The sequence below is a fragment of the Myotis yumanensis genome, unplaced genomic scaffold, assembly GCF_028538775.1.
Source record: "Myotis yumanensis isolate MYYU_CA2020_CCGP unplaced genomic scaffold, mMyoYum1.0.hap1 SCAF_15, whole genome shotgun sequence".
Classification (NCBI taxonomy): domain Eukaryota; kingdom Metazoa; phylum Chordata; class Mammalia; order Chiroptera; family Vespertilionidae; genus Myotis; species Myotis yumanensis.
In genome coordinates this window covers 22,379,688-22,404,615 of record NW_027223766.1, presented here as the reverse complement: position 1 = coordinate 22,404,615, position 24,928 = coordinate 22,379,688, and the positions used below count along the sequence as shown (strand labels likewise).

General features: G+C 37.3%; 1 protein-coding gene across 11 annotated transcripts in view; it reads right to left on the bottom strand.

Annotated features, from left to right (window-relative positions):
* ASPH (aspartate beta-hydroxylase) overlaps positions 1 to 24,928 on the bottom strand; it is a 173,913-nt gene that overhangs the window by 115,986 nt on the left and 32,999 nt on the right. For 4 of the 11 annotated variants that reach the window (XM_070391973.1, XM_070391975.1, XM_070391974.1 and 1 more), the window contains exons 2-5: positions 24,342 to 24,491; positions 22,796 to 22,840; positions 20,838 to 20,906; positions 16,204 to 16,425 (exon numbers count right to left, since the gene is read on the bottom strand). In XM_070391973.1, coding sequence (XP_070248074.1) covers positions 16,204 to 16,425; positions 20,838 to 20,906; positions 22,796 to 22,840; positions 24,342 to 24,491 — 486 coding nt within the window. The remainder of the gene's footprint in view (positions 1 to 16,203; positions 16,426 to 20,837; positions 20,907 to 22,795; positions 22,841 to 24,341; positions 24,492 to 24,928) is intronic. The other 7 variants (XM_070391982.1, XM_070391984.1, XM_070391983.1 and 4 more) reach the window with 5 other exon arrangements.

Sequence of the window (24,928 nt, the reverse complement as noted above, 5' to 3'; positions counted from 1 at the left end):
CAAAATATTGAGAGTACATGGGATGGGAAGATGGGACGGGAAGAGTGAGACAGGGGGTGCCCCGCCCGGAGGGAGGGGGGCGGGGCTATCTGTGCTAAGGTGATGAGGAAGGGGCACACTGATAAGATGTGGGCAGGTACCTCACTGCTCGAGTTACCATGGGGAAAAGTGCTCCAGGTAAGGTTTTGGCAAAACAAGTTCAAAATTCCTCAGCAGGTAGGATCCTGGGAGCCAGCAGACCCAGGGGGCTTCTGCAGCTGGAGTGAGCAAGGGTGGGGGAGGTGTGAGAATTAGGGATCAGGGAGGCCCTTACTCTGAGTGAAAAAGAAAGATTTGCTTTTCATAAGAATTATATACAAAATACTTCCTCAACAAATTCTGGGAATTAGAAATAGTCTTATGCTTTACAGGATTTCATATACTTCGCCCATAAAAGCTAAGACATTTTAAAACTTCAGTTTATCAATCCTTGGTTCACTAAGCAGTGGTGTACGCATTGGTGGAGATTTTGATGCTACCTACTGAGGTTAATCCAGCTGCTGTTATTTGTGACGGGGAAAGGCTCAGGACTGTGACTGCTTCAAGTGCAAGTAGTTTAAATCAATACATCCCAAGAACAACCCTCATATGGACATGAAACTTGATAAATATTCCGGGAAATCAATAAACCAGAAAGGCATGCATACTAATGGGACCATGGGGATCTGCGTTGTTGTTCCTGATTTTATAATCAGCAAAGTCAGATGTTAGAAGGTATCCAACAGCAGTCCTATAACTTACCAAAACCTGAGGCTGCCAGGAACTGAGAACTGCCCCGTGATACACAGCGAGGTTCCCAGGTTCAAAGCATCTTCATGCAACTCAAGATGGACAGATTTCAGAAAGAGGTTGATGTCAACCTCAAAAAGAGGAAACGTTCCAAAAAGCCTCCAAGAGCCTGGTTTCAAAACCAAGGAAAGGACGCCACGAAGATCGGAATGGAGTGGATTCCGCTTAACATCTTATAACACAAGATGGAGTGGGGACCTCGGGCCCATGAACCAAGAGGGCTGCCTTTAAAGGCCACTGGAACCCCATCCTGAGCACATTACCAGTGCAACAGCTTTCATTTCCACATAGCACATTCCTACAAGGGCTTTAAGAATTTAAACCCAGCAAACATATCCTTTTCCCCCACTAATTTATGTTTTTCTTTATTTCTTCTAAAGAAACAAATGTACCGCCCTCCCTGGGCACATACACATAAGCAGCATGAACATAGCTATAGGCAACTTCCAAGGTGGTTAAAACATTACTGAAGAAACTTCTGGGTTTTTCTTTTTTTAAAACAAGATATACGTCAACTTTTTAATATAATTTTATATGTTCACCATTCAACAAACATACAGTGAATGCCTATTATTATCAGCTACTATGATAGAGACTAAACACAAATCACAGTCTAGTAGCAAAGCAAAGGCCAGGAATGAAGCACAGTGGTGGGCACACAGTCCAACCACCTAGGAGAGGATCAGAGAAAGTGCAAGTGCAGATGCGACATGGCTGGATCCTGGAAGGCAGGGAGAAGGTGGCCCACCACACAGGGTAGGCGTCCCTTCCTGGCAGAGGGGAAGAGTGGGCAGAACTGGCAGTAGCATATTTCACAGCATTGCACTGCAGGGACGGCAGCCACCATGACCATTTGTATCCCCAGTGCCAGGCACAGCCCCTGTCAGCTGCAGACAGTCGGAATATTTGTGGAATAAATCTGTTGAATGAATCAATACACGGAACATGGGTTGTTTTATATAATTATCAAAAATCACACAGACACTTTAAGTGCATGACTTCCTCTAATCTTTTAGAACACAAGCCAAGTAATGTTGGAGGCAAGGAAGGAATAGCGGACAGACAGACCTCTATAATGCATAAATAATAAAGAATGATAAATACATACAGTGAAATCAAATGAGGTTCTAAAATGAGAACAAAGAAAAGGAAAACAGGCCTTTCTGCTCTGTAGGGCCTACAAAACCGAAGCTTCTGCAGAAATTGATTTCTATGTGGAAATGGTGTGCAAACTGGTCATAAACATCTAGTGCATGTGGTTTACCAAGTGGAGGAGGTGGGGCGTGAGGCTGAAGGGTGCTACTGAGGGTTTTTCAGATCACCCCAAACAAGGTGGGTCACCCTTTAGTTTCCTAAAAACAAAATTTTCTCTTTAAATAAAACCAGGGGAAAGTGGAAAAGAGCTTAACAACACAATAAACCTCAATTACCTGATAATTACATGGTAGCATTTACCATATGACAATAGTCTCTTATATTCCTCCAATTGTCTAAGATTATTCCTAACCAAGGGTTGGGATGGCTCTGACTCTGAAATACCCATTTAGACCCACCCCACGCAACTCCCTGGATTTGCCCAGTAGCAAAACAGACTTGGGGTAAGAAGAGAAGGAGAAAACAAACTCCATAAACCAGCTGCATTTAGTGCAGGTGAAGTGCAGGATATAGGGCAGGGGTGGGCAAACTTTTTGACTCGAGGACCACAATGGGTTCTTAAACTGGACCGGAGGGCCGGAACAAAAGCATGGATGGAGTGTTTGTGTGAACTAATATAAATTCAAAGTAAACATCATTACATAAAAGGGTATCTTTTTTTTTTTTTTAGTTTTATTCATTTCAAACGGGCCGGATCCAGCCCACGGGCTGTAGTTTGCCCACGGCTGGTATAGGGAATCACTGCTCAACCTGACCTGCACCTGTTCCCCTTCTTCAGGTATAGGACCCTAATTTTCTGCTAGGAAGCTGGTTTTCCTTCACCCAACAGTTTTAAGGGAGGGAACTCACATGACCATGATCTTGCCAAGCACAGCTTTGTAACCCCATCCCACCCCCCACCCCCAATTTACAGGCTGTGAATTGAATGTGAGCCCACGTGACTTATTCTGGGGTAGGCTGCTTGAGAAGGAAGCCAACACTCGGAGGGGCCAGGGATGTTGGAGAATCTACATCCAGCATAACCCACGGTGATTCCTGGGTTTCACAATTATGTGATCCAGTCAAGGTTTGTTTTTTGCCCACATGAGCTGATGTGAAGGGATTCACACATATAATGAAAAGATATATGAATAATAAATAAACTTACAAGTAAAACTACGTTTGCTCCTAATATCTTGAGGAAGAATGATGAATGCCTTTTTCTACAGAAACACTGAGACTTGCAGAACTGAATTATCAGAAATTTATAGTTTTTGTGGATTGGAGTAGAAAACCTCTAAAGACCATAAAACTGCTTCTAGAATACCATGTTCCAAGTAAAAAAGCAAATTTGTAAATGAATTTTTACCACGAGTCCGGTTATAAAATTTCTGGATTATACCATATACTTTAGAGTACAGTTAATTATTTCACAACTTTTGTCTAGCTTTACATTCATATCTTGTATTTTCATGCTGTAGCAGTACCCTTTAAATCACAGAGCATTCTTACAGCTTTACACATACGTAACGTTCATAATTACTGTTATTTGCCCTCTCAATTCTCTCAGTAGAACCAATCAGGTCCCATGTAACACTACCTAGTTCTCACAGCCACCCTGAGGGGAAGGTGTTATCTTAAACTTACAAATGAGGAAAACCAGCATCACCAAGATGCATTTTATAGTGAAAATATCCTGTAATTAATTTGGAGAATTGTTACCAATGGGCATTAAGAGAAAAAGGAATGGTGGAGGACATGGGAGAAAGGAACCAAAGTCAGTAGGCATGTAGTTTAATTCACCAGACCCATTTCATGGACTATGACGTTACAGTTAGCGTAAGACATTTAAAATTAAAAATCCTTCTTGTTTACTACCGTTCTTTTGTAATGGAAGTTTAAAGAGTTCTTATAATCCAAGTAATCACGAGTACCTCTAAAATTACAAAGTGATCATAATACTATAAAATATTCTCTATGAATTAATCACAGAATTAATCCCCTGGATTAACCCAAGCATTCATGTGGACTGACTTATGTCAATCCTTTACTAGTCTCTCTGTCATTGTGAAATGTTGAGCCCTCTCTCTACATAATGCAAATCACCTATAAAGTAATACTGAAACTCCTGTGTGGCTCAGTGGTTGAGCATAGACCTATGAACCAGGAAGCCATGGTCCAATGTCTGGGTTGTGGGCTCAATCCCCAGTAGGGTGCGTGCAGGAGGCAGCTGATCAATGATTCTCTCCTCATTGATGTTTCGCCCTCTCCCTTCCTCTCTCTCTAAAATCAATAAAAACATTTTTTAAAAAGGCACACAATACTTCTAGAAACATCTGTTCACTCATTTCCAACATGAAGTATCTTTAATTAGATCAAAATACCTGTTTTTAAGCTCTTCATAAGATGAATAATTATTTTTTAAGTAAAAATCTTTGTGGCAGCAGTTTTAATTGTTACAACAAATCAGGGTGCTCTGAATTCAGTAACTACATTTTACAGTAGTCACAATTAGAGATTTAAGAACTCATGCACAGAAGAGGACAAATCATTTGTAAAAATGCATTCAAAGTGAAATTTCATTTTATTAAATGCTTTCTTAACTGAATTCTGACCTTTAGTTAAATCTCGAATTTATAACCCCTTAGAAATGGTAAACAATTATGACACAATCAAATATGAAAAAATATATGGTATTCCACCAAAATAACTTAAAAAACTGATATAAAATGAAAGGCTATCCTAATTTGAATAATTAAAGCCTTTCTAAGACTATTCTGAGTCTGTAAAGATATAAATAAAAGTGTGCTAAAATGATTCTTTTAAATAAAATTCTCTTTCTTCATGACTGTATGGAGATCCTGGGACAGTGTGTCTAGCACAGTACTTATTGGGTGACAGGAGATGGGCCAGGACTAGTGGAAAAGAGAGAGGTAGCAGAGGAGGGCTAAGGAGTGAGGTGGCTTGGAGAAATGAAGAAAGGGGTGAAGGAGATAGATTTCATAGGCGAGAGATGGGAGGAGAAAGGAAGGCTGAATTAATCTGGGAAGAGCCTGAGGAAAGGGTAGCCCCTGATGAGACAAGGAGGTGGGGGGCCAGAGCCTATGGAGGAAGGAATGCGGGGATGTCACCTGAGCTTGAGGAAATTCCTGGGAAGAGAAAGGATGGGGGTGGGGGTGGGGGGTGAAAGGGAAGCAGGAAGGAGGAGAAGGAAAACCAAGGGCAAATAGAGAAAGATGGTAACTTCTTACCTACCTGACTATGTATCATCCCTAAAAGTTACGTCACTCTGCATATAAACACCATTTAAAACCTTAATATTCTTATTCAACTCCAAGGAAAGTATTCAATATATTAATAAGTTCATTATAATTCATATTATAAATATACATTTATCTGGATACATGATCAATAAATTAATAAAAATAGAATGCTATTACATCACATTTTTATTACATATTTTTAAAGCTTCATCTTTTATATTTAGAAGCATTCGACAGGGTACTGAAATTTCGAAGAATTTACTTGCTGAGCACCAATAAGGACAGTCAATGGCTAACACACACATCTTCCCCTCCAGAGCGATACTTCATTTACTGCGCCCTGAGCAGCAAATCAAATCGCGGTGAAGAACATCACCAGGCCCTGGGCGATGACGTCAGAGCTCTAGTTCTTTCTTTTCTGGTTATTTCCCTTCGCTACCTGCGCCTGTTTAGAACTTCTTCCTTCCTTTTTTTCATCTTTGTCTCTGGATGTCGTTTTACTAGAAACATCCTTTATATTTGTTGATTTTTTCTTATCTTCCTTGGTTTTAGGACCTTTATCTGGTCCCACTTTCTCCTTTTCTCTGTCCTTTTTACTCTTAGGAGACTCTTTCCTGGATGTATCGGAATTGGCGATTTTCTTAGCCTTCCGGTCATCCTCTTTTTCCTTCTTCCCCCTTTTTCTCTCTTCATTCTTACTCTCCTTCCTCGACTCGGGCTTCTCTTTCTCCTTCTTGGACTCTTCTTTAGTGAGTTCTTTCACAGTCAAGTTATCCAATCAAAGGAAAAAATGTTTACTGAATCTCCTAATTCATAGAACAGATGCTTAGTGCAAAAGTATTGTCTTTCTTTAAATCTCCCTCCACAGATAAATGACTTTAATATACTATGTTTAAGCTGGTTAAAAACATGCCAAAATCTATGAAGTATCAGCTATAAAAGAAATTCTAGAAACTTGCTGTCATATATTCCAGCTTAAAATATGGTATGTTGTGTCTTAAAACAAGGTTAACATGCAATATTATTCAAATGTGTATCCAGAAAGGCAGCACTTTGCAGTGTTAACAACTCACATCTCACAACTGTAACGACATCATTAAAGGAACACTGACAATATAAGAACAAATTTTCTGTAACTTGTATTTGTACAAAGATAATGTAAAAATTTTTAGCTCTAGCCCTGGCCGGTTTGGCTCAGTGGATGGAGCATCGGCCTGCGGACTGAAGGGTCTCAGGTTCGATTCCGGTTGGGGGCATGTGCCTTGGTTGTGGGCACATCCCCAGTGGGAGTGTGCGGGAGGCAACTGATCGATGTTTCTCTCTCATCGATGTTTCTGGCTCTCTGTCCCTCTCCTTTTCTCATGAAATATATTTGAAAAAAAGAAAAAAATTTTTTTAGCTCTAACAAAAAATTAAGTTCTTAAAATATTTGTGCTATTAATCCTTGAAAGCCATTAAATTGGATTTAATTTTTTAACTAAGAAAAATACAATATCCATGAGTATAAAATTTTAAAGTCATTATCTATTGTATCAAAATGATAATTAGAATTTCTTTTCTACTCACATTCAATATTATGAAATCAGTATTCCTTTAAATATATTTCCTGTTAATTTATGTAGAACCACTCAAGCCAGCATATATATGTTGTCCATGCTCTTAGGAAAGAGAGCAATTTAATGGAAATTCCAAATCTCGTGTGAGAAGACATTGCTTTCTATTTGCTTTATGGAAAGTTGAATAGTGCCACTAGCCAAAGGTCTGAATTTCATCTCGTGCTCTCTCATTAGGAAATCGTAAGAGAAGCAGGTGTTTATGGCACACTGTAGCATTTAAGCAGAAACAAAGAACATAAAAGATTTCTCTAATATAACAAAATGTGGAAGATGTTTTTGCCCACCAAAATTATGTAAAACTCACACCGCAAAAATGTTACTCAATTCTTCCTGAACGTCTGATGAAAATCTTGTAAAATATGCAAAATAGCATCACAGAGAACCAGCCACCCAAGTCCTCATCCTACTTCAGTGCTGTTCACAGAGCAGCACAGGTGACGACACAGCAAGAGCCATGCTGTCAGGTCTTATTCTGCACAGGTCTTTAAGGCATTAAACCTTTAATGTTTAATGGGCCTCTCCAGAGCAAGAAGTAAAATTACACTTTTTTGGCCATTTATTTTGTAATTATTTATGTAAGAATGGAATGGAGAAAATTCTGTTTTCTTCCCAAAAACTATTCAGGTGAGATACAAAGTTAAAACGTTAAAATAGCCTAACCTTAAGATTAAAATACAAATCACAAAAGCCTGCAACTCACACAGTGTAAGTTTCACCTGTTAATGTTTCACTGCCACCCCCCCGCCCCCCAAAAAATGAACACACTACAAATATGCCAAGCACTGAGACACAAAAGAATATTACAAATTTATAAAGAAAAACATGCACTGCCCCCAAGCCTCTCTCTGGGAAGGACATAAATATTTGCCTGTGAACAAGAAACACCAGAGAGATATAAAATAAACTGTAATAATAAGCCGTTAGCCAGCATAGAATGGTTCACAGGTACAATCACTTCTAAAGAATTCAAAGAGTAAATGTGGCAAATCCTATACCAACATAATACAGTGCTCCAGATTATACATTTAAGTTCATTTTACTGAAAACTACAAGTTTGCTCGCACTAGCTTTTATTGTGCCCTATGAAAACTCATCAGAGCTTCTGGAGAAATGAAATCAATCACTGATGATTTTATCTTTTTTTTCCCAATAGTAATTTAAAAATTCAAACTAAGTAAGGTTTTAGGATGGAGGGTAGAAATTGTATATATAAATTTATACACAGTATAACAAATATCATGATAGTGTTATATATGTTCTTAATTTGAAGACTTACGAAGTTTGATGATATTGAAAGAAAATTACTTAGTATTATAGGCTTGAGGCAGAAAAATTTTTAATGAGGTCTTGATAAAACTACTTATGACCAAAGGTGAACCCAAAACCAAAAAGCAATGATGTTTAGCATTAGTAGCTGCATTTACATAACATATTTAGAAAATGCCATGCATTAAACTTGATTCACTCAAGGCTAATTTCAAAAACAGAAAATACCTTTAGCCTTAGTTTTTCTCTTGGCTACCCCACCGGGTCCTTCTGTTGATATTTATAAGATGAAAATAGGTTATAAACAAAATATTAAGGTAAGTAAAAATTAAGTATCTATAAAATAGTTAAAATCCATGTGTCTGTGAAACAGAAGTTAAATTCACCATTTTAAAAAATACACTCCTCCAACATATGTACATCTATCATGTATGTCATTTTGGAACCTTACTTTCACTATTTATAAGAGAAAAAAATCATTATAATCAGCCAATGATGTAGTCAACTTCACAACTTGCCTTAGACGTGGGAAAACTGTTGGCTTTGGAGATGTCTAATTCCCACGGGGAATGGTGCTTCCTTCTCAGTGGGGCATGGAAGTCAGTAGCCTCCGCTCAGTGATGCAGACGAACAATTACAAGCACCAAGGGTGAAAGGACCTGCGGAATTTACTTCCCCACCCAATCATCACTGCCATCCCCCCAAAAGGATAGTATATTTTAATAGAATTTTTTCTTTACTATTTGAGTAATCATTGTTTTTTTCCTCATAGTTTCAAACTTTATTTAAAACTTACACCAGAGCCTGTCCAGTGTTGCTCAGTGGTTGAGTCAACCTATGAACCAAGCAATCACAGTTCGATTCTCCGTCAGGGCACATGCCCAAGTTGCGGGCTCGCTCCCCACTAGGGGGCATGCAGGAGGCAGCCAATCAATGACTCTTTCTCATCATTGATGTTTCTGTCTCCATCTCCCTCTCTCTTCCTCTCTGAAATCAATAAAAATATTTAAAAACAAACAAACAAACAAAATTGAGGTTGTCCATGTGAGAATGGTAATTTATTTTGGTTGAACTATCCACATCATCGCCCTAGGGGGAAAGAAGTATTAGTTCTATCTTACCACTGCCTACATTTAAAAAAAAAAAAAAAAAGTGAATTAACTGTTCCATGTGGGAATTAACTTTTCCCATTTGGATACAAATCCTTTCCATATCCGTCCAATTACCTGATATACTTACACAACCCTAGTCAGTGTGTGATGACAATTATTTTCCCAGAAAAACCTGATTCTTTCCTAAACACTACTGAAAACAGCATGTTACTACCTGAGATACTAAATGCTTTCCTGGACCACTCCACATGAAAATTTATTTCACAATAAAATATCAAGTGTATTCTTATGATGCCAACTTCTAAATATGTGGGCATTATCCCAGGTGGAAAGTAAATCAGCATAAATCACTTGAATGCACTTTTAGTGATGCTAATGTCCCCTCCTGACTTCTTCAGGTTCTGAAATGCAGCCCTGGATTCCCTGTTACAAAACAGAGTGGTGAAAATCAGGCTCCCCACCCTCCACCCCCACTTTGGTCAAAAGAACTATACTGGTGAAAAAGCTAAAGGGTTTTAGTAACAAACTAAAATACCAGATTGCTATCAGATTAATGAAACAGGAAAACTAATAAGTACTTAAAACTTTTCCCGTTTGGGTATAAATCCTTATAATGGTACAAATTAACAATGTGCAATGTACTGTGTAAAATTCCAAAGCATCAATTTAAGCCACCTTTTCTAAACTTAAAGAATGCAGTCAATAATTTTTCAATACTTTTGACATGACAAATATTGAGCTAATAATTTAAGCCAGAATTATCATATTCAGTATCTGAAGGAAATAGTATAGATATGAAAGAAAACACAGCACTTGGAAAAGAGGAAATTAACAGAGAAGCCCCTATGCATTGAAGAATAGAGAGAAAAGTCAATAAAATGCAATGTTCTAAAAACTAAAGGAGCAGTTTTGGGAAGGAAGGCATGAACAAAGGTTTAGAATGAGGACACTACTGAATTAAGTTAATTATTAAATGTCCCATAAGGGTCTCCAGATTAGTTTTATAAGCAGTTCCAGAGGTGGTCACATTGCAGTGATGAAAAACCATAGGTGGAAAGGTGAGCAAAACCCAGAGTTCTCATGAGGACTGCTTTTAACCCCTTAGAACAGTGGTTCTCAACCTGTGGGTCGCGACCCCTTTGGGGGTCAAACGACCCTTTCACAGGGTCACCTAAGACCATCAGAAAACACATATATAATTACATATTGTTTTTGTGATTATTCACTATGCTTTAATTATGTTCAATTTGTAACAACGAAATTGGGGGTCACCACAACATGAGGAACTGTATTAAAGGGTCATGGCATTAGGAAGGTTGAGAACCACTGCCTTAGAAGAAAACTGATCATACAAGTATTTCCCCAAGATTCTCCGGGGCACGGCGGGGGGCGGGGGGGGGGGGGGGGGGACGGGGCACAAAAGGAATAAGATTTTGAAGAATTTCATCTGTGTTCCTATGCACTGAAGGCTAGAGGAAACAAAAGCATACCTATAGCTAAAAGAAACTGAGTCAATGAGGAAGGGGAGAAATGATGAGGACAGATGGAGCGGACACATGAGAAAAGGTTGACTCCGGAAACCAGAAGAAGCCACATCTGAAAAAATGACCAACGAGAGAGGAAACTGATTCAAACGATTATACGAGTAAATGCCATACAGTGTAAGGAAAGGAAGATAATGGAACCCAAGCCAGGGTTGACTACCTTGGTAAAGCAGAAGGCAAAATCACCTCCACAGAGGACGGAAGATGGACAAGCATGGAAGGTTTGAATACCCACTGAAGAGAAGAACTGGCACAGCAGAGAGCACCTCACAGAGGTTAACTTGGGTAAACCTACAACAGCTCTTTTCCAACAACAGCGCGAAGCCCACTGGTGGAGAAGGGTCAGAGGTGACCCAGGACTGATGACAGCATGAAGAGGGGGAATAATTACAAATGTGGGGAGTAGAGAAGTGGCCCCAGAAAAAAGCACAAGGCATGTATGTAAGACTTTGCTTTATATGATTCCTAATTCTAGGCAAAATGAATCTTTTATCATTTGTAACTACGGTGGATATGGACTCTCTTTACAGGGTCAACAATCAACAGTGCACCCTATTTTTCCAGGGGGAAAACAGAACAACCCCATCAAAAATAAAATTCATGATAATGCAATAACTCCTTAAAAATGATTTCCAAGTAGTATTGAGAACATTATATCAATTAGAGATAGACAAGGAATTCTGTAACCCATTTGGGTAAGAGTTCTTTTATGGATAGAATCTATTTCCACTGAAAGCAGTCATCAAAGAAGCAGTAGGATGTGGTTACAGTCAAAGAGAATGACCAAAAAAAAAAAAAAAAAAAAAAAAATCGCCATGTTGTTTACTTCCTTTTTGTCCTGCATGTTTATTCTGACGGTTTCTAAGTGACTAGGGTTGACTATTTGGGAAAAAGGTCTAATATTCTTCCCTTAGAACATGAAGGAGTTGCCTAAAGGTAATAATATTATTTTGGCAATAATCTCAGTGCCACATGAAATGTTCTGTATGAAATTACAATGCTCAATCAAGCCAATGGTTGGGCCTGGGCTCCCACACATGCGATAGATATAATTTTAGAAGACGGGTTCCATTACAGAAACCTACTGCAGAATTTCAGAGAGTTGGCCACAGAATTCATAGGCTGGGTATCACTTTTTACTTAGGCCATTTCAGTCACTCCCACAGCCCCTGGGAGTCACTCTGATCCTCGGCTTCTCATCTTCCTCCTTCCCATACTGAAGCATCCTAATTTATTTCAACATTGACTAAAGATAGCAAAAAGAGGCCCAAACACCTCAGTAAAGGTCCTGTGAACTGGGGAGGCTGTTGCTCTAAAACGGATGTCTATTTTTGGTAAAATGCATATCACTACACCAATTTCCTTTATATTTTCAAATAGCTGGTACAACTATGTTATCACAGACATTTTTTTTTTTTTTTTAAGGAAGCTGTAAACCTCACAACCTTCTATGATAAGTAGGGAAGGGAGGATTAGAATATAACAGAACTGAAAGACTAGATTTAGAAAGGGATTACAGCCAGAGTTTGAATAAAGATAAAAAGCAGATTCAAATACAAACGAAATATCAGGAAGATCACCTGAAGACCTCTGTTAGCATAGGTCAGTTTGTGTGAACTTCAAAAGGTCATTTGTCCTAAAAAAAATATGTCTAATAATCGTTTCACTTATTTAAACTGGTTTAAAAAAGAAACACCAAAGTGTTTTATTATACAACTAGAGGCCTGGTGCACAAAATTTGTGCACTGGAGGGGGGGGTGTCCCTCAGCCCAGCCTGTGCCCTCTTGCAGTCTGGGACCCCTCGCCCCTTACCGCCCGCCTGCTCGCTGCTCCTCAGCGCTGCTATGGAGGCGGGAGAGGCTCCCACCACCACCTTTGCTGTACTTGCCAGCCGAGAGCCCGGCTTCTGGCTGAGCGGTGCTCCCCCTGTGGGAGTGCACTGACCACCAGGAGGCAGCTCCTGCATTGAGCATTTGTCCCGATGGTCAGTGCGCATTATAGCGACCAGTCGTTCTGCAGTTCAATCGATTTGCATATTAGGCTTTTTTATATAGAATGGGTGACTCCTGAGGTTCTCACTCACCAGAACTAACCCCAGCAAATATTTAATAAGCATTGTATATTAGGCTCAGCTTTGAAGAGAAATTCAAATGAAATCTAAGACCTGACTCCTAACTGCAAGGAGTTCACAGTTTAGCTAATACCTATCCTATGCAATAGGTGGTTAACTCAACAAATAACAGAGGCAGAGAATGTTTCATCAATCAATTTGTGATAATAGTCTGAGTCCCTGAATTTCATTAAAAACCTCCAATTATGCACTGTGATCAAAGAAAATTCCACAGCCCCACAGCAGAAAATGTCTTACTTGTTTTATAAACCACAATCTCATTCAGCAAGAGTCGCTGAGTATGAATCCCGAAAAGGTATAACTGCCGACTGTACAAATTAAGAATAATTGTCTATGCCTATATCTGCTTTTGATCATTCTTCTAAGTTATAAACATCAGGACAGACAAGGAAACGTTTTGCTCAGTGTAGCTAGTGATAAAGGAAAACAAACCAGAACTCAAGCAGAAAAAGGTTTCTTACATGTGTGGACACAGCTCTGAGACAGGGAGGCAGTTTCCGGAACACGGAGTGGAGCACGAGATGAAAGGCCGGCTCCCCGCATCCCACCATGTCCCAGGCTCTGCGTGAGTCTCACGGCAGCAAGCTGGCAGCCAGGCCTCAAAATGTAATAATCAATTAGATCAGCACGGAGAAGACGCATCTCTAACTCAACACCCACCACGCATGACCCAGGGAGAATCAGGGCTGAAAGAAGCTGAAGCACAGAAAAAAAAACCCGAGTGCCACTGCCTCATGTCTGCGCCAAACCCCAGGAAATCCAGTGCCTTTCCGTTGGACAAACGGCAGGGCGTGTGAAGAAGTGAGAGGGCCGCCCTGAGGAGACGCTGCATTTGAATACAGAGCATGCTCCACAAAGTTCCTGTGGCTGTTCAAAATCAGAATAGCGGAGAACTACAGCACAACTTAAAATTCTATAAATGAATATTCCAATGTACAGAATACAATTTTTCCTTTTAAAGTAAGTTCCTCAGTGTAAACTGGGAAAGTATATTATGAAACAGAAAAGTATACAATAAATCCTTAGACAATTAAGAATTACAGCATACGTAGGGTGTCCTAAAAATGTATACACAATTTGAATAATTATTAATTCCAATAGGTTAAATCTGAAAACAAAGAAACATCAATTGAGCTACCAGCTGTTAAAGTGTGTCTGCATTTTTGGAGAGCACCCTGTGTAATAAATAAAATATAAGTGAGGCCATTTTGATCAGCTTCAAAATTCTCTATACCGGTTTTGCAAACAACTATTTTCTCTCACCAAAATAAGCCTTTGGCACAAGTTGAAGGAGTCACAGAAGTCAGGGGTTCAGCAGCTACCTGGATTCTACCTTCCTCTGAGGCTTTCAAAGGAGCCGATTAAAGGGATACTAGATAAACAGTAAATTATGATCTCACACCCTTATTTTTCACTTACAAAAATAAAGCATAATTAATTTCTGTACATATGTGTTAGTATCATGCCAAAAAAAGTCTGTTAAGAAATTAATGATTCCAAATATTTTTAAATACACACATTTAGTTATTTACTTGTTATAAACTGTTCAAACATCTTATAGAGTTAGTAGTAATGAAGCATTAAGAAATAAGACTGTTTTAAAAAAATACACCCTCAGACATTTGGCTAAATGGATATCATTAAGAGTGAGGCCTAAAAAAGAATGCTTTTGAATTTAAACCTAATTAACTTTGATATTTCACAGTCATATCGAAGTGGAAGACCCATTAAGTATGGGCAAACACTGCATGAACTTTCAGAAAGGACATTATTAAATCACACTCATTAGTTCCTGAATATTAATATTCCAAAGTCAGAAGCTTTAGACCATGCATGTCAAACTCGTGGCCCGCAGGCCACATGCCTTGTTTATTTGGCCCGTGTTAGTCTTCGAGTTTGACACACTTGCTTTAGACTGCCAGAAACATTAATGGAATAAAAGATATTCCCTGGAGAATTAGGGAGGCAGACTAGAGTTTTAATAGCCATTTAAGTTTTAGGAGAGCACTGTCAACATACAACTTTGTGTATCCACTTCCGAAAGTAACTGTAGAATAATGCTCTCTTTAAAGAAAATATAAAATCAGCTAATTGACAGTGTTCCCTGACACATGCAAGTGGTGAGCGGATGGGAGGCTGCTGTGCTTCCTGTGTTCTGATTTGAGACTCACGTTCAGGCTATCATTCTGAGAGCCTACAAGAATGATTTCTACCAAAGACACTAAATTTGTCATAGTCCCCTCTGGAATAAATAAATAAATAAAGGGTGTGTGTGTGTGTGTGTGTGCGCATGTGTGTGTGAATAATCCATTTACTGAAAGAATTTTGATTAAGTATGAAAAGCAAAAAACTTCATATTATACCTAAGCCAAAGTTGATAGCCAATTAATAAGGTAATATAGGAAAAAGTGGAAAAAGACTTATTTAAGATGAATAATTTTAATATGTACAATATTATTTAAGATAATATTCACATTTTCCTTCTTGTGTAATATGCCTTCTTTTAAAAATATGCAAATTACTTTCTCTGGATGTATATTTAGAAATGAAATTAAAAATAAATTTTGCTTTCATACACAGAAATATTCAGACATACTACTATCTGAATATATAATTTAACTACCCTCAGGACAAAACATGGGGTTATTTTCAAATTGTTTTAAAAGCACCGTCGATACAGAATTTTACACTGAAGTTGGCATTAACCTATGTGACAAATCAGTTACCCTAGATCAATTACAACTGAAAACATCAGGGTTTTTAAGAACCATCGTTTTACACATCAGTCATGTTAAAGATCAACAGAGAAGCATTTATTTATGAATCATGCTAGAAATATTCTGATAATCAAGTCCATTATAATCATCTTCATTGATAGCATGTTAGAAAGACAAGCATCAAGTGTTAATCACAAACAATTTGCTATTTTCTAAATTTAGTTCAGTGAATACATAAGTGGAAACAAAACAATACAGAAACCAATTATACCACCAAGAACATCATTGTCAATGCACTTTGTAGACAACTACAAGAATGAGGAATGCTGGTTTCTTCACTAGAGTGGGGAAGCCAAGCAAGAGATTAGCTAGAGCTGTTCTAGGAAAAAAAGATGATATGGTTGCCTGATACTGTTGGATTGCAGCTGCCCCACTGCACATTAAGTCCTGGGTGAGCAAAGGAAAGAAAGAAAAAGGAGACTGCTTCCGGTTTTCATAAGCCAATGACTTCAGTCCCTGAATCAACGTTACTGATTAAATAAATTCAAAATGATACAAGTCTTTCCCTGAACCCCTTCCTTCTGTGACATACCATCAACACCTTTTGTGGTTTCACTTTCTTCTTCTTCTTCTCCTTCTTCCTCTTCTCCTTCTCCTTCTTCATCTTGTGCTTCTTCTAGCATTTCAAAAGGAGTCATTATATCATAGAGAAATGAGAGGAAACTACAAAACCAATCTGAACTTTCCTCTGCTAAAATATTAACGACTTCCTCAAGAGAATCAATATTTTCATTACTGCCATCATTGGTCAGGCCTACATAAGAATAAAGGAGGAGAGAGAGAGAGAAAACAAGGAGAGCAGTTAGGTGGAAAAAGAAACTCTGCAAGAGTGATCTCAAAAAGGACGTGCATCATGCTCACAGAGGGTTACAGAAAAGGTATTTTGGAAAAAGAGAAATGGATTAAGATGCACATCTTACAACCAACTCTCAATCATATGAACTAAAGGAAAGGCACTTTTTGACCAATCCTCACCATTCCTACCAGCCCCTAGTCAGGCTTGCCTTTCTCTACTCAGAGAATCTCGAGCTGAAAAACATAAAATCGCAGCAGCCAATATCGACTGACTACTGTCAGTGGAAAGAGTGAATAATAGTAGTATGAGGGTAAAAAGACAGATACTGCAAGACTCCAGATTTGCTCATTTACCAACCCGATATTATCTATCGAGAGTTGAGTATACAAACATTTACTTATTTACATAAACAGTCATTGAAAACAGAAAGGTTCATTTCCTCAAACTTTTCCCCTTCGGGATTGGAGTTAACTTGAGAAACTCAGATAGTTAACTTAATTTTTAACACTATAAAATACGTTAGTTCTATAATGCTCTGGCTACTGACACAAGGTCCTTTACTTGTGGCCAATAATAAAAAGTCAGTTATTAATAATAATTCACTCTGCCTACCAATATGAAATTTGATAAATGGCCTTAGCTAATCACAATAAGAACATTCCAAAGTTCTGTCCCCAGGAGCCCAAGAAATTACCTTCTACTGCAAAGACCCCAGAATCCTGTTGTTTTTAAATCTTAGACCTAAAACAGTTCCTGATGATGGAAAGAAAGCTAAGCAATATTGTTTTTAATCATCTATTGTTTTTGTTTGTTTGTTTGCCTGTGAAGAACTGACATTGGGTAGAAAAAGTCTCTCTACTCTCAAGTTACCAATATTGCCAAGCTCTAGAGAGCAAGGCCTATAATTTTGAGGAGAGGAAAAAAACACACATAGTGGAGGGTTCTGGCTGTTAAAAAAATGTAAATATCTGTGACTTTAGAGGTGAAATTATAACCAGCTAATTTAGTATTTCAGGCTTCAACAAACAGAATTTCTCCATGTAGCATAACTACCAGACATCAGGATTGGCAAGTAAGGGATAATAAATAATAAGATAACTAGTATAAATATTAGAATGAATTTCCCCCACTTTAACCCATAGAAGAACTACATCATGCCATTCTTCATGCATTCAGGGAAGAGGGGACCACACACTGCAGTTGGTGTTTACTTTCGACAAAACTAGAATGTTTTTCACTGAATTTAACAGTTGACAAGGACTATGAACAGAGGCGATCTGTATTCCCACCCAAGTCTCTGTGGGATTAACATTGCTTCTTCTTTCCTTAAAACACCATAGCTCCGTGTTTACAATAAACATTTTTTTCCTCTATTTTCCAACATAAGTACTTCTAAGTATCAAATATAAACTATAAAACTTAACTGTCCTTCACTCTGATAGGCTAAACAGTCTAACAAATATGCAAAGGTATTTAAACAAAACTATCTTATCCAACTATGCAACTTTCCTGTGATTCTTAGACAACAGTATTCATCTGAAGAGAAAAAGAAAAAATTCTGGGTACACAATTCCTTCACCTTTAAGAGCAGGCCCGAACCAACGAGCAGGTGTGAATGCCTTCGCGTGGACACTATCCAGTTCTTTCCTCTCTTCAGCTCACTCATGCATCCCTTCCAGTCTATACGTGTTTACCAAGGCTTCCCTTCAGTTCTCCAACCACACCTGATAGGGTACCAGCCTGGCCCCAGTCACAGGACAGAAGGCCACTGACGTAATCCTTCAGTGTGATTACTCTCAGAAGTTACTCTTATCATTTAATCCTTGGATCAATTTGCTATCAATTTTGTTTGGAAAATAAGTTCTCATAGAATACTTTTCTAACAATGTAGTTTTCAATTATCCAAACCAAAATCAAGGACACTTTATTTTAGAAAATGTTGACCATGAAAGTAGGAAACTGTGTAAACTAGAGCAGGCGTAGAATATTTTCAAAGTAGGAAGGGGCATGGCCAGAACCAATGAAATAATAAAATGAACGATGGCTACTGATCTTGATTTACTCACACATATTTCACTTTCTTTATATTTAACAAGAAAAATCAAAACTTATCTCCAATCGATAAGATTTAGATATTTGCAGATTTAAGAATACAGAAATACTTATGAAATAAATGCCAAAACTATTAAAGTTCAACAATCTCAGTTATTACTACCACTACCATGCCAAGCTCTTCCCTAATCTCCAACTTCCTACTTCTGTCCATCCCCTTGGACACCTTCTGCCTTAAGCCAGAGCCCTTACCCTTGAGCTGCCTCTCCAATGAGAATGCTCTCAGGAAGTTGGACTTTTCTTGAGGTCTATGTTCACTGCATTTGCTACCCTCGTAACTTCTCCCTAAGCATACAGAGCCCATTAATGGCTCTGTACCCCAAGAATTTCAACAGGTTCTGTCTTGGCAACCACCACCTGCCAGTAAGAGAGGCACAACTAAACTATAATAACCTCACACACTAAGAAAGAACTTTAGTCATAAAATTTAATTCTGGTCAAGGCTGCATTTCATACAGAGAATTCAAACACCATAGCAATAAGGTCACAGGACATTAAGTGAGCCAAAGAGCTCGCCTATGATTTGTTTATCTTTCCTGAAGCTACAAGCCAACTGCAAATTAGTACACCTATAGGGCAAAATCGTTTATCTGCACCTTTGTGCACTCAGTGGTGTGATTACCAATGAACTGAGATTCACCAAATTTGGTTCCACTTCCGAATAGATAATTCTTGTTAAAAAAAACAACACACACACAAGTTATGATTTGCCCATATCATACATATATGTCTGTCTATCTGCAAATGACAATGTTCATTAACAATTCATTAACTTATTAGTGGTTGCTTAAAAACCTTGCAGTCTAAATATAACACTAAAAATCAAGTTATTAATGTAAGTTTGCTTTGTAAATCAGTGTGTTTTATAGAAAAATAACATTTAATTCCAATAGCTGACACTTCCTATCTGATAGACCAGATAGCTCATTTAAAGCCAAAAGAACCAATAATATATAGATGAGAATATTTCTAAAAATGAGGCACCTTGGCCCACATGAAGTTATTTTTAAAATTAAAAAGCTTCACTATTCAGGATCCATTAAAGTAAAGCAATAAAATGGAGTAATAACATTTATAGGCAAGCAACTCAGCATTATTCTGACATGTTAAATTCCATATAACTTTATTTATTTAGCATACCAAGGATTAGAGTCTTCTGAGACTCACTATATTTATATAAACTCAAATTTAGCTGTGTAATGATGACTTTATATAGAAGATTTCATTAAGGTTAAGACAGGAAAAGCACTTTCATAGATGGGAGCTTCCACTGTTAAGTAGCAAACATAATTCCCACTGAGCAATAATAAAATGTAAAGTAAAATTAAGAAGTTATATTACATGTAATCACAACTGAACCCCTTTTTTCATATTTAGAACTTACTGTTTTATAGGAAGGTTAAGATAAATCTACTGAAAACAGTTACACTGGTTACAGATGTGGTATCCTCCCATTTTTTTCATGCCAATGAAACATATATAAAATTGGGTCTAAGGAAAGGAAATGATGCAACTTAATATATATATTTCCCAGGCCAGATTATAAAAAATTTGCATATTAATCCAGTTCCATTCTTTCTAATAAAACAGCATTTTAAAACAAATGAGAGAATATCACTTATTTATCTATTAGAGGAACATGTCTATGATAAAGACAGGTAATTCTGGTGATAGAAAAAGCAGGGCTCAAGACTTCCAAAATAATGAAACCTGGCCAAAAATCACTAGATCATATTTTTAAAATATGCACAGCACATTTTAAGATGTTTACTATCATGTTTTCATTTCAAAATGAATTTATGTAATCTTTAAAAGTTTATATTTTCAAATGGGAGTGGATTATGTCAAATGGTGCTAAAAAATGCTGTAATTACCATATTTGAAAACAGACTAACACATTATATATATATATATATATATATATATATATATATATATAGTAAGTTCAGAATATAAAGTGTTTTAAACCTGAAAAAAAAATCAAGTTATTATACTTATTAAAAGTATAAGAGCTATATGCTCTTATACTTTTTATCTATAAGAGCTATATGCTAACCATTTATAAAAGTAAATAAAAATGTGAATCCATGAAAAAATAATTAAGCCTTTTAACATTTCAGCAATAGTGAAATATATGATTTAAGTGGGAAAATATCTTCCATAAAATGTATACAATTGACATAGATATCATAAAGGCAAAAGTATTCTCTTCTTCCCAGTATTTTACCAACACTAACGAAAAGTAAATGTCTACTTGCCTAATAAAACTTTGGCATCTTCCACATCAAAATCTCCATCACCATCAGCATCATAGACTCCTAGTTTTCCTACAAGAGGGGAAGAAAAATGGATATGGGAACAAAAGGAAAAACAATCTTAATAAGGTAATATCACCACTATTGCAGTCCTGCACGTCAACCATTAATGTTACCAATCAATGCAATTCTTTGCTCTTTTAATCCTGAAAAGCAGTGCTAAATTAACATCTTATCTAAAAATGATGGGCAATTCACTTAGAGATTCAGGAAATGTTTGCCTAACAAATCTACAACATGTAACTGAGATCATCTTTTCCTTAAAGGTTTCACAATAATACCCTGATGTAATCATTTCAGAATTTTTACAAATTAGACTGCTACAAATATTTTAGGTAAAGATTTCAACATACATAAGGAATAATATTGATCCATTTCTAACAATCACATGAAATTCAATGTCCCCAAATTATGAACTTCCACCATCAATTTTCAAAACAAAAGGAACAAACACCAAGCCTCATATACAGATTAAATGTAATTCACATCGAGTATAAGTACTCAAAATAAGAGGACAATTACTTTTACATTTTACTATAATCACTTACAACAGAAATGTCATGAATCAATCTTCTTTAAAAAAGACCTCTGAAAATAAAGCATGTAAAACTGGCTTCCTGAAATCACAAAGAAACCTTACCGTTATCCTACTTAAAAACTTAATTAGCACCGGCCATCTACTACTAAGAAAAAAAAAGCTTAAAACAGAAAATCTGAGAAGACAATAATACTACCAGAGCCTTTTCCTCATCAAGAACAGTAAATATGCATTTTAAGACTTTAATAAAGCTTTATCATCTAGGAGCACTGTTATACCTAATTACCATTTCAAATATGGGTCAAATACATTTAATTCTTTAAAAAACATCCTACAATCAACATAATTGATAATTCACCACTGGACAGTGGTTATGAAAAGACATAATAATGTACAGCAATATTTTAAACAACATTCTCAAATACAGCATGAACACTAAAAAAGCAGTGGGCAGCACTGTTACCATTTCTTTAATAAAAAGTAGATTAAAGCATAGCATAAGAACAGGCAGAACTTTTGGAGTAGGGCAGCTATGGCCAATCTTTACCCTCCCAGAGCCCTTGTTCTACTCAGGAAAATAGTAAGCTTGCTATGTAAAAGTCTGGTTTAGACAGCACACACATTAAAAATGACAAGTATAATAAAGGAGAGCTATGAATTCTATAAGCTAAGAAAATGAAAAGCACTGATCTGTAGGTCGAGGCTACATATAGCACAGAGCTCAAACATTAGAAACATGAAAAATATTTTAATTTCTAAGGACCTTAAAAAGAGAAATTGGTCCTTTGTTGGGGAGCACATGAGACTTGGTTGGAAAGTTTGTAAGAAGGACATTCTGAGAAACGGGAAGTGTGCCAAAGGCCGTCTGCCCTGTTTATCAGAATTCCAACTTAGGGGAGGCTTAGGAGAGTGTCGACGGCGGTGCCCCTAATTATTATTCCTTGACCTTTCCAAACAAGTCTGTGCACATGCAGACCCCCAGGTGTTTACTGGAATCCACATGCTTAAATCTCTGGGTGTCCTTGCTTAAAGGACACTACAAACACATGTGCCCTCCCAAGATTATTTACCCTACTGATTATGTCTTAAAGATAAACTTTATCTCATACTGCTGCTACAATAAAAGCCTAACGAGGCAGGCGATCAAGGCAGTGTGGTTCCTTTAGCCAGGCAGTCCCTTAGCCCTCTCTTTCACAGCAAATGTTGTGTCAAAGTAATCCATTCATCTGTCATTCAGGGTCTGCTGGTCAGCCCCAGCACCACTTACATTCTCTGATACAGGTGATAACTGAACTGGCAGAATAAGGATGAGATTTTAGAGACCAACACAAGTGGACTGAAAAATGCATCTCCAATAGCCTACCTTGAAGCACCTCTGATAAGTTATAACGGAAGTCCTTTGCCTTGGCTGCATGCATGTAAAAACACAGAAATTGTTACTTGTGCTCATTGTACAAATATCTGCAATCTCTTCTTTTGTAACAGACTTCCCTCTCCTCTAGCAACATATGCTTATAGTTTGGAATACTTTGTTTTCTGAAGTCAACAAAAGCACAGATTACACAGAACGTTGTCTGTACACTAAAATACTTCCTCTGTTCGTCCATCAATTTATCCAGAAATTGCTTCAATGAAAGGCAGATTACATGTAAGAATGTTTGGTAATTCTTTGCCTTTATGCCCCCAGAAAAATGGCTATAATCTAATAAGTAAAGCAGTACAAGAGGGTCGAGGCAAGGGAGGGGATTTTCCACACAATAATGTGCATACAAACAAGTGTGGATTTTGTTCAATTACAGGGTCCACATCTTTCCCTGAGCATTTAAAGAGGAAGGACATTTATTCGCAACAGTCAGAAAGTGGAAACAGTTCTACTGTCCATCACTGATGAATGGGAAAGCAAGATGTGGTGTATCCATACAATGGAATATTATTCAGCCATAAAAATGGAGTATCAAACCTTGAGAACATTATGCTAAGTGCAAAAGGCAGACACAGAAAGCCACATACTGTATGATTCCATTTATATGAACTGTCCAGAATAGGCAAACCCACACACACAGACAGTGTATTGGCATTTGCCAGGAGAGAAAAGACGTGGGGAATCGGGTGTTTGGGGGGAGGAGTGATGGAATTATTCTGGAAATCGATAATGATGAGGATAGCACAAAATGCTGAATATATTAAAAGTCAGTGAACTGTTGATTTTCAATATTTATGATATTGAATATTGTTACATGAATTTCATCTGAAGTTTAATAAAAAAGACTTTGTGAGGTTTAAAAAAAAAGTATGAACTCCAAAATGACAAAGAATCATTAATGCAAACAATCATGAAAAACTACAGTCATTATGGGGGGGAGGGGCGGCAGAAAAAGGAGGGGAAGGGAGGACAACTATCAGAAACACGGCAACTTCCTCAAAACAGCACAATGACCATAGCTGCACGCACACACACACACACATGCGTACACACACTCACACACTTCCACAACAATGACAAATGCTCTCTAAGGGAAGGTCTTTTGAATTATATGTTTATGATCCATTAATGGATCCTTAAGTAAATTCAGTGGCTCGTACCAGTATTTTTAAAATTCATAATATAACAAAATAGAATAGAAATTATAGACTACTGCTTGTAGTGAGAGTAACTACTGTTGGATAAGACTTTCTGATGTGATATATGTACAATCTAAATCCTTTTTTTAAAACTATGGATCATGTTCAAAGAAGCTGAAAAGCTAGTTTCCTAGGTAACCCTGATAACATCCTTTTTTCTACTGAGAACAACTGAAAGGCTACAGAAATTAACATAAGGAAAAGAAGCTGGTAAATCTTTACAATTACTAAGGGATGTCATTTACACTCTGACAAATTCACATAAGAAATGATATCAAAATTCTTACCTAAAACTTCCTCATAATCAACAAGTTCAAACCAGATGACAGCGACGGATGTCCAGACCCCCAGCAGTGCAATGACCATAAACCAAGTGAAGAACGAACTTCCGGAAAGCACTCCTTTCTTTCCATTCTTGTGTCCTCCGTGCTTTGTGTCTGTTTAAGAATGAAATGATGTACATGTCATTATGTAAGAAAACACTTAATCAAACACCTCTTTTCACTGAGTTATGTCTCCAGTAATTTCATAGTACTGACAATTTCATAGTAATTTCATTTCAAAACTAGTTTCAACTTAAATTCTCAAAACATGTTACACAAAACACAGATTTTGGAAAAGAAAGAGTCCGCTTAGACTCAACCCCATGTACCTAAAGCCCTAGCTTCTAAGTAATGAAAGAAATAAACTACTAATAGATTAATAATTTTTAAGAAATAAAGTATCATATATGTATATTCCAAGTTTTTTATCCAAACTACCTAAATATTACCTCCTTCAAAACTCAGAGCATTATCGACAATTTAATGAAATCATAGAGAAATGTACCAAATCCTCTTCTGCCCCTTTAATTTCTGTATGATCTTAAAAACTC